Source organism: Gadus morhua, chromosome 4 (genome assembly GCF_902167405.1).
Source record: "Gadus morhua chromosome 4, gadMor3.0, whole genome shotgun sequence".
Taxonomy (NCBI): Eukaryota; Metazoa; Chordata; class Actinopteri; order Gadiformes; family Gadidae; genus Gadus; species Gadus morhua.
In genome coordinates, this window is record NC_044051.1 from 2,112,454 (window position 1) to 2,123,297 (window position 10,844).

General features: G+C 42.6%; 1 protein-coding gene across 1 annotated transcript; it reads left to right on the plus strand.

The window, feature by feature from the left end:
* Positions 1-1,098: 1,098 nt before the first annotated feature.
* Positions 1,099-4,350, plus strand: LOC115541436 (NLR family CARD domain-containing protein 3-like). Its single transcript, XM_030353172.1, has 4 exons — positions 1,099-1,211; positions 1,307-1,373; positions 1,526-1,751; positions 2,447-4,350. The coding sequence occupies exons 1-4, from the start codon at positions 1,144-1,146 to the stop codon at positions 4,333-4,335; spliced, it is 2,250 nt and encodes a 749-aa protein (XP_030209032.1). The 5' UTR covers positions 1,099-1,143; the 3' UTR covers positions 4,336-4,350.
* The last annotated feature ends 6,494 nt before the right edge of the window (positions 4,351-10,844 follow it).

Consider the following 10,844-nt stretch of genomic DNA (forward strand, 5'->3'; position numbering starts at 1 on the left):
ACTATGGATGAGGAGAGAGAGGAGGGGGGTCCTACCTCTAAGACCACTCTGTCTGGGGAACATGGCCGTCAGAGCAAAGCTAAGAGGTAAGAAGAGGATCTCTCTGTCTGTGACTGTTGTCCATCTCAGAGCTCAGCAGTGATACATAATGACTCCATCATTAGTCTGAGTAACAGCTGTGTGTGTGTGTGTGTTTGTTTGTTTGTTTGTTTGTTTGTGTGTGTGTGTGTGTGTGTGTGTGTGTGTGTGTGTGTGTGTGTGTGTGTGTGTGTGTGTGTGTGTGTGTGTGTGTGTGTGTGTGTGTGTGTGTGTGTGTGTGTGTGTGTGAAGCCCAGAGAAGCAGCAGAGAGCAGACTCCCCTGGACCCAGCTGTGTCTCCATGAAGAGTGACCGCTCTATGGAACATCCTGTTGGGTTTAAAGATGGAAATCAGTCTATTGAGAAGAGGTGAGGATTTATCAGAGATCATAAAGATGCAGCTTCTATCAAACGTCCATAAATCCTGGTTCTTGTTTTTCTAGAAGAGTCCAGCAGGAGAGAGCAGACTCCCCTGGACCCAGCTGTGTCTCCATGAAGAGTGACTGGTCTATGGATCATCCTGTTAGGTTTAAAGATGGAAATCAGTCTATTGAGAAGAGGTGAGGATTTATCAGAGATCATAAAGATTGAGCTTCTATCAAACTTCCATAAATCCTGGTTCTTGTTTTTCTAGAAGAGTCCAGCAGCAGAGAGCAGACTCCCCTGGACCCAGCTGTGTCTCCTTAAAGAGTGACCAGTCTATGGAACATCCTGTTATGTTTAAAGAAGGAAATCAGTCTATTAAGAAGAGGTGAGGATTTATCAGAGATCATAAAGATACAGCTTCTATCAAACGTCCATAAATCCTGGTTCTTGTTTTTCTAGAAGAGTCCAGCAGCAGAGAGCCGACTCCCCTGGACCCAGCTGTGTCTCCATGAAGAGTGACTGGTCTATGGATCATCCTGTTGGGTTTAAAGATGGAAATCAGTCTATTGAGAAGAGGTGAGGATTTATCAGAGATCATAAAGATGCAGCTTCTATCAAACGTCCATAAATCCTGGTTCTTGTTTTTCTAGAAGAGTCCAGCAGCAGAGAGCAGACTCCCCTGGACCCAGCTGTGTCTCCATGAAGAGTGACCACTCTATGGATAAACCTCCTGAGCTTAAAGATGGACGTCCCTCCAGAGAGGAGAGGTAGGGGTTTCAAACAGACGATGAAAACAGACCAGTTGGTTGTTATCAGACTCTACTGATACTGGGAAATAAAATTGTGTGTGTGTTCCTCACAGACACCAGGAGAGTTCAAAGGTGACCAGTGCTCAGTCTCTACAGCAGCATCAAACAGAGCTGATCAAGGTGTGTAAATGTCCACCGAGACGTTTGACTGCAGCTCTCCATGAACATTAAAAAGTATCTCTTGTCCAGCGGGACGTGAATCCAGGAAAGATGCTTTTGATGTCCTCAGTGAGTTCAGAGTAAAGTTCTCCTTGATGTTTGTTCTGTTCCAGAGGGCTGAGGAGAACGCGCACGCTTTTCTAGACAAGGAGCTGAAGAAGCTCTGGAAGGTTTACTTCCCAGATTACCCACAATGCTCAGAGAGTCAGAGGGAGGAGGAGGAGGTGGATAGTAAGAAGGAGGAGCTGAGGAGGCGCGCCATAGAGGGAGTGGTGAACATCACAAAGCTCTGCTTGATGGAGGTGAACCAGGAGGAATTGGCAGACACACTGTGGGCCGGTAAGAGACTCTTATTTTGAAGACAGAGCAGTAAGAAACTTTTATTTGAAACTAAATATAATTTTATTTTGAGACTCATGCGGAAACAAGAGATAGAAAAAAGTAGAAATAGACTTTCAGGTTTCATCGTATCCAGATATGTAGGGTTTTTGTGGGGGTATCAGGTTAAATGGTTTGATCCAGATATGTAGGGTTATTGTGAGGGTATCAGGTTAAATGGTTTGATCCAGACATGTAGGGTTATTGTGGAGGTATCAGGTTAAATGGTTTGATCCAGACATGTAGGGTTATTGTGGGGGTATCAGGTTAAATGGTTTGATCCAAATAGTATGTAGGGTTATTGTGGGGGTATCCGTTTAAAGAATGTTAAGCATTATTCTGCAGATCAACAGCAGAATAACTCAGTTGAAGAGATGCAACATTACCTTGTTATATCAGCATAACAAGTCACTTGACACTGATTCAGTATCATTATTACTATCATTAGATCAATCATACTGCTGTGAAAATATCAAAATAGTCCTGAACATTTTGAATCTGTAACAAGCATTCCTTGTCACTACCAGCTTCTCCGACCACAACTAATGAAGCCACTAAATATCATAAAGTTGATAATTTAGTAGGAAATATTGACCTGGTTCAACTAATGTCATCTTCAACTAACTGATGTCTTCTGTTGTTTTTTTCTTTTTTAGGATCTGATGCTGTCCATTGCATACCAAAAATCCAGGCTCATTTGAGGGAGAAGTTTAGGTGTGTGTTTGAGGGAATCGCTAAAGCAGGACATTCAACACCTCTGCATGAGTTCTACACAGAGATCTTCATCACACAGAGAGGCAGTGGAGATGTCAACAAGGAACATGAGGTCAGACTGATTGAAACATCTTCCAGGAAACCAGCCATGGAGGAAACACCAATCAGATGTGAGGACATCTTTAAACCCTTACCTGGACAAGATCAACCAATCAGGACAATAATGACAACTGGAGTGGCCGGCATTGGTAAAACCGTCTTAACACGCAAGTTCACTCTGGACTGGGCTGAAGGCAAAACCAACAAGGACATACACTTCACATTTCTCCTCACTTTCAGAGAGCTGAATTTACTGAGGGGGAAAGAGTTTAGCTTGGTGGAACTTCTTCATCACTTCTTTATTGAGACCAAAGTAGCAGGAATCTGCAGATTCGACCAGTTCCAAGTTGTCTTTATCTTGGACGGTCTGGATGAGTGTCGACTTCCTCTGGACTTCCAGAACAACCCGATCTGGACTGATGTCACAAAGTCCACCTCGGTGGACGTGCTGCTGACAAACCTCATCAGGGGCGTCCTGCTTCACTCCGCTCGCATCTGGATAACCACACGCCCTGCGGCAGCCAATCAGATCCCTGATGAGTGTGTTGACATGGTGACAGAGGTGAGAGGGTTCACCGACCCACAGAAGGAGGAGTACTTCAGGAAGAAATTCAAAGAGGAGATGCTGGCCAGCACAATCATCTCCCAAGTCGAGAACTCACGAAGCCTCCACATCATGTGTCACATCCCAGTTTTCTGTTGGATCACTGCTACAGTTATGGCGGACATCTTCAAAACATTCAAGTGGGGAGACGAGATGCCCAAGACGTTGACTGAGATGTACTGTCACTTCCTGAGGGTTCAGACCATACAGGGGGACAGGAAGTACAATGGCAGATCTGAAACAGATCCAGACTGGAGTTCAGAGAGCAGGGAGATCATTGTTTCTCTGGGAAAACTGGCTTTTAACCAGCTGGAGAAAGGCAACCTGATCTTCTACGAGGCAGACCTGGTAGAGTGTGACATTGATATCAGAGCAGCCTCAGTGTACTCAGGAGTGTTCACCCAGATCTTTAAAGAGGAGTTTGGGCTGTATCAGGACAAGGTGTTCTGCTTTGTCCATCTGAGCATGCAGGAGTTTATGGCTGCCCTGTATGTCTTCTGGTCCTTTATCAACACTGGGGTCAATCTGCTCACAGAAGAACCGCCAACCTCCGGTGAAGATAAACTCATCCTCTTCTACCAGAGTGCTGTGGACAAGGCCTTACAGAATGAGAACGGACACCTAGACTTGTTCCTCCGCTTCCTCCTGGGCCTCTCTCTGGAGACCAATCAGATTGTCCTACGAAGTCTGCTGGGACAGGCAGGGAGTAAATCACTGATCGTTCCGATTAAACAAGATCTGCTAGAACAGACAGGAAGGGGCTCACAAACCAAGGAGAAAACAGTGTCTTACATCAAGGAGAAAATTGCTGGAGATCTCTCTCAAGAAAGAAGCATCAATCTATTCCGCTGTCTGAATGAGCTGAACGACCGTTCTCTTGTGAAGGAGATCCAACAGTACCTGACATCAAAAAGACTCCCCCGTAAATCTCTCTCTCCTGCTCATTGGTCAGCTATGGCCTTCATCTTACTGACATCAGAAGAGGAGCTGGATGTGTTTGACCTGAAAAAATGCTTCCGAGGAGGGTCTTCTGAGGCTACTGCCAGTGTTCAAAGCCTCCAAAACGTATCTGTAAGTTCACTAATAAAATGTAATGCAATACACACAACACTATATACATCATACTAGAGTATGTAAGTTATTATAACTAACAAAACATATCTGTATAATAATAATTGTATCATAATATACAGAAAACTAGAATATAAAAGGTATAATAAAATACAAATCATATCTATACGTACACTAATGACATGTATAACAATACACACAAGACAATATGCATAAAACCATAAACTAAAAGTCATAATAACATAGAGAACATCTCTGTATGTTCAGTGATAACTTATTATATTACAAACAACACAAATTAATGAATACTACGATATAAAAGCAGTATAATTGATACATTATACTTTACATACAACCCTATCATAACAATCATGAAAAATAAATCATAATAAATGCAATTATTCTACTTCATTTAAGAATGCTTGATTCCGGTTGGCTGAGAGGAGGGGATTAACCCGGCAGGTGCTGACTAGTGGTGGATTTAATGATTAGTTTCCGTGACCCAGTTCGCGTGATTCAGTTCGCAATGAGGAGTCGTTCGCAAGTCGTTCATTCGTTCGTTCGTTCAGTCGAGTTTCCGGTAGCACTAACTCCACTGAGTCTGACTGACTCAGCTGAGAACCGTGCAATGGCGTGCATTCCATGATGAGATTTACCGCTACCGGAAACCAGGCTGAACGAACAAACGATTCCCAGCTTAGTCGAGTTTCCGGTGAATCGATTCACCGTGAATAACAAGAACGAGAGAAACGAACTGGTTCGGTTCATTCGTCCTAAAGACTCGTTCATTCGAACCAGTTCGCGAACGAACGAGCCAACACTAGCGCACACACGTTTCTAGCCAATTCTATCAAAACACTATAAACTTGGAACGATGGAGGCACTGGTTATGGTAAAAACTAAATCGCTATTTTAAACAACTTAAAAGGCTAAAAGAAGCACGACACTTCTTTGGTAGTATAATAAGGGTCTTAACATATCTTCTTAAGAGGTCTTAAAGGGACTCTCACCTTTGTTGCATTTGAGAATTACAGCACATTCAAATCATCCCGCCTTCCTCCAATGCCCCACCCCCTAAGCGTTATTTTTTAGAGTACAAAACTAAGCGTTATTTTTTAGAGTACTGTAACGACCTCGCCGGTGACATAATGATGTCGAGTCATTAGTAGTTGAAGGTAGTTTTAATGAACCAAAACCAGGTCACTGAAACCCGTAACATTCTAACCAACGGCAGAAAACCGACACAAAACAAACCCCGGTTACCCCGGCAACCCCCAACACGGTCTCACTCGCGTGCAGGCCCCCACCCTCCTGTTCTTCCAAGGCCCTCCCCCAGCTGACCTAATGATTCGCCCCCACGCTGATTGACAAGAAGAACATTACAATACATGCACATAGAACTGGCATAGCGGACAACGAAATATAATGTAACACATAACACACAAACTATTTAACTGTCCCAGGGTCGCTACAGTACAAAAGTTCTAGACTCCCATGGGTTATGTTTAGAATCCCATGGGTTATGTTTAGACTCCCAGGGGTCATAATATCTACCAGGGGTCTAGTAAACAAGAAATTTAGCAGGTGGCTCACTGTAATTTTATGGGCTTCGTGTGATACCGTTTTGAGGCCCCATGTTGAAGGACAGTGGTCCCACTGAGTATAAGAAAGGTGTATGAGCATTACAAACAGAGTAGCGGGACAACGTAGCGTCTGAGGCCTAAATGGGTCCCCTAATCGGACTGAATGGTGCGGTTGGGTGCCAACGGTCTGGAGGTCTTCCTGTAGCTCCAGAGTAGCGGGACAACGTCGCGTCTGAGTCCGAAATGGGTCCCGTAATCGGACTGAGTGGTGCGGTTGGGTGCCAACGGTCTGGAGGTCTTCCTGTAGCTCCAGAGTAGCGGGACAACGTCGCGTCTGAGTCCGAAATGGGTCCCGTAATCGGACTGAGTGGTGCGGTTGGGTGCCAACGGTCTGGAGGTCTTCCTGTAGCTCCAGAGTAGCGGGACAACGTCGCGTCTGAGTCCGAAATGGGTCCCGTAATCGGACTGAGTGGTGCGGTTGGGTGCCAACGGTCTGGAGGTCTTCCCGGAGCTCCAGAGTAGCGGGACAACTTCGCGTCTGAGTCCGAAACGGGTCCCCTAATCGGACTAAGTGGTGCGGTTGGTTGCCAACGGTCTGGAGGTCCTGAGAATCATCCAGGGGAGCGGGACCACTTGGCTTCTGAGGCCGAATCGGGTCCCCTTGTCGGACTGAATGGTGCAGTTGGTGGCCAACAGTCTGGAGGTCTTCCTGAGGCTCCAGAGGAGGGTAACTCTGTGAGTCTGAGTCCGAGATGAGTCCCCTAATCGGACTGAATGGTGCAGTTTCAGTACGCCGTGGACCACTTTGGTCTGCCATCGTCAGTCGCTACGGTCGCTACTCGCTACTGTCTGCCGTGGAATCAAAACAAACCCTCTAGTTGAGGACGCGCCTTGATGACGCGGGCCCGAATGCGCCACAAGAAGCAGACGGAAAACCTTATATATCCATGCAGCAAACAGACAGGTCTGTCGGCCAATAAGGTCATTTGGTCCGAAGAATTGTATTGGTTGAAGTTTTCACTAAATATTATGAGAGTAAAATAATTGTTTGTTTTTACTCCTGGTGGGTCTGTCTTGCATATTAGAGTGTTATTACCTTATTAATACCAATTTAACCTTATCCAAAAAAAGTGTAAAAATGCAACAAAGGTAAGAGTCCCTTTAACACAAAGTGTACAGATTGTTTATTAAAAGGACATTTTAAACACACAATACCATCAGTAGATCACCCGTCTACGCCATTTCGGTTTAAAGACTCGATAGGTAGATTGACCAACACAGAGATTGTGACATCCGTCAGCAACACGCAAGCTCTGTGTTAGCCGATCTACTTATCGAGTCTTAAAAACAAAATGGCGTTGACGGGTGATCTACTGATGGTATTGTGTGTGTAAAATGTCCTTTTTAATAAACAATCTGAACAAAGTTCTTAATGCCTCGTTTTATATGTTAAGACCCTTATTATACTACGAAAGTAGTGTCGGGCTACTTTGAGTCTTTTAAGTGGTGTAAAATAGCGATTTAGTTTTTACCATAACCAGTGCCCCCATCGTTCCAAGTTTATAGCGTTTTGATAGAATTGGCTAAAAACAGCCAACTGAATAAGGCGTCTATATGCGTTTTTTGTGCTCCAAAACGAACGTTTCAACTCGTTATCATACAAAACATTACCCTTTAAATCTTTTGTTGACTTTTGTCAACAGCTCCTGCGTTTCTCTACGTGCAGTATCACACAAAAATACATACTGTAATGTCGGGTCGCCTATAGAGGGGGGGTCCGTTTCATTTAATATTGCACAGTTTCCAATAACTCCCACTCAGCCCCTCGCAGCTTACGCGTGACCGTGACGAGTGTGTCTCTAACCTTCTGGGAGTAGTACCATGATTTGATACAATTGAATAAAAAAATGGTTGTGAAAGAAAAAAAAGTTAACTGTATCAGGCCCTTTACATTTCAGCAAATAGATATTCGATATAAAAAATAATAAAAAAAGAGTATCTGTGGTATAAAGGCTCATAGCTCAGCGGACTAGAATACCTCCCATTGCCAACAGTCTAAGGTCCGTCCTATTTACTGGAGGAGTGAACGTTTCCGTTGCATAAGAACCTTAGGGGAGGGTACTGATTGTTCCAGGTCTTAGTCAAACCCTCAGGCATTACAAAGGATACTAAATAATGGCATGTGAAAAACTTTATATTTGGATTGTAAAATGCATGAAAATATAAATGAATGATCTTATTTCTTTTCTTTGGCAATTTACCAGGGTATATGCGGGATAATGCCCTTCGAGGTGTACAAAATCTATCGCAATTAAAGGGGACTACTTTTTGGGGGAGATGAACTCAAACAGAGTATACATTTAATAAGCATGCAATACGAATAAGAAAAAGCATAATTATTAAAGTATGTGAATTGTTTTATTATGTTGGCAAGCAAGAAGGAGAATACACGGGATAATCACCTCAAGTGAGGCAGTGCAATAAACAGTTTGATATGCCCGGCTCTTTGAAGGTTACCGCCCGAGACAAACTGTTTATTGCCCTGCCTCTCGGTGATAATCCCTTACATATCCAATGTTTTAAACAATAGTTAAACTAAAAATACTTTTCTAATAAAGATGAAGACTAACTTAATTATGTTAAAAGTTACACCGATTATTATAATAACATCTATGGATTGAATGTAGTTAATTAATAAAGCATCTCTAATTAAAGTTTTCAACCTGTCCATCATTTCTGTTAACGGTAAAAGATGTAAGATATTTTAAACACAGTTCTTAACATGTTGGGTTTATTGTGTGTGCAGGCCGAAAGACTCTCATCTGTCAGAGAGAGGCTGTGAAGCTCTGGCCTCAGTTCTCAGCTCCAACTCGTCTAGTCTGAGAGAGCTTGACCTGAGCTTCAACGATCTGCAGGATTCAGGAGTGAAGCTGCTCTCTACTGGACTGGGTAGTCCACACTGTACACTGGAAACTCTCAGGTCAGTTTTACTCAATATCTCCAACAGTTACACCACAAGTTCTACATCAGAGGACATTGAACAGATTTACCTCCAGAAAGTTAACAGGTCTAAATAAATAAGGAGAATATGTCCTCTCAGGGCTCAAGACACATTTTCTACTGGTGCCAATAACTTTTTAATTTGGTGGCACCCTAACAAATGTGGTTAGGGTGCTAACGATGACTTACTTTAAGTGAGTTGTTAATGTTTTTATTGAGTTGGGGGTCTTTTTCTTTTTTTACCGCCAGCGCCTCGACATCTCTTTCCTCACCAACCAACTCTTCATCCTCCTCCTCCTCCTCCTCCTCCTACTCCTCCTCCTCCTCCTATATCTAATACCTACTAATAATAACCAGCTGCTGATTGGATAATATACTCAAATAAGGATTTATCTTCTTCTCTGGGTCATCCACAATAGTGCATTTCTTCACATGCTCTTGAGTAGCGCTACTGCTGCTGTGACATTTCATTAAATTCATTCATTAATTCATTAATTTTCAGGGGTTATTTTAAATCTTTAGTTATCTGACCTCTAAGTAAGTCATATTTTAAACATCTGCTGTATGGACATTTAGTGAAACTAATAAAACTAAGAAACTAAGAAAAATTTCAAATTAAAAATGAATCACAGTTCCTAACATGTTGTGTTTATTGTTTGTGTGAAGGCTGAATGGCTGTCATCTGTCAGAGAGATGCTGTGAAGCTCTGGCCTCAGTTCTTAGCTCCAACTCCTCTAGTCTGAGAGAGCTGCACCTGAGCTTCAATGATCTGCAGGATTCAGGAGTGAAGCTGCTCTCTGCTGGACTGGGGAGTCCACACTGTACACTGGAAACTCTCAGGTCAGTTTTACTCAATGGTCAAACAGTTACACCACTAGTTCCACATCAGAGGACAGTTATAAGCAGCTTATAACTCAGTACCTGTGATGACCACATCCATGACTTTGTATCATTGGAGATGTAACACCTTGTTGTTCAGGTGGATATTCTAATACATCCATATGCCTGCAACCTTTCAATTATAAATTTAAAAATGAACTAAAAAAATAATACTATTGCCCCCCCACTGTCCCCTCTATAGGAGACAATGATAGTTTAGAGCAGGGTGAAGTACAGGGGGTCTTTGGAGGGTCTTACCCCTAGCTGGACCCCTCAGACCCCCTGAAAGCCACAACAGAAACATTTTGGAGGGTCTCTGAAAATATATAAAAATATATATTTGAAACTTGCCATTGTCACACAAAACGAGTTTTAAAGCTTATTATATCCAGTACTCATTATCTAAATTGATAATTCTTTATTCACTAATATGAATTGGATACAGAATAACTTGTTATATTGTGTACCCAGTGAAGCGACAAACTCATCAAAGCTCTATTCATTATAAACTAATAGATAAGGAAAGCCAAGGATTAATACATGTTAATTGATAGTTAAGTCCAGTTGTATTTCAACAGCTGTAAGCAGTGGTGTAGTGGTTCTGGGAGAAGTGGTGATACTCTAAATGTCTTAAAGCGCCCTGTATTATAAACCGTAACATTAGGAATACTCTTGCATCTTTAGTGCATCCATAAATGGGCCAGTAATGTTGGCACATTGTCACTTAACTTCTGCTGCTTGGCCAGGATTGACTTTGCATCAGTCCTGGCTCACAGACTATATGGTGAGACCACTACATTATTATGCATTCTGAGTGAACTATTGCTGATTCCTTAGTCCATCCACACATGGAAATAGGACAACTATTCTCACCGTGTAAGTAGTCTATCGGCCAGTCGTTTATTTAGTAATCTGTCTCTTGTACAGATGATGATGGCCAGAGTGCTGCCATTAGAAAATTAACATATTTGGCAAAGGGGGCTTGCAAATATTACTGCAAAGTATTGTATGTTACTTATCTTAATTGTATTTAAAGTTTCACATGAATACATTTTAAATTCTAATAGATTAAGTTGTTGTTGTGAGCACTGCTTCATAAAGTAG

Excerpts from the sequence above, each read along its gene's own strand:
- LOC115541436 (XM_030353172.1), top strand. The coding sequence starts at position 1,144 with ATGAAGAGTGACCACTCTATGGATAAACCTCCTGAGCTTAAAGATGGA. Across the intron at positions 1,212-1,306 it reads CGTCCCTCCAGAGAGGAGAG|ACACCAGGAGAGTTCAAAGG; the intron begins GTAGGGGTTTCA and ends TGTTCCTCACAG. Across the intron at positions 1,752-2,446 it reads GGCAGACACACTGTGGGCCG|GATCTGATGCTGTCCATTGC; the intron begins GTAAGAGACTCT and ends TTTCTTTTTTAG.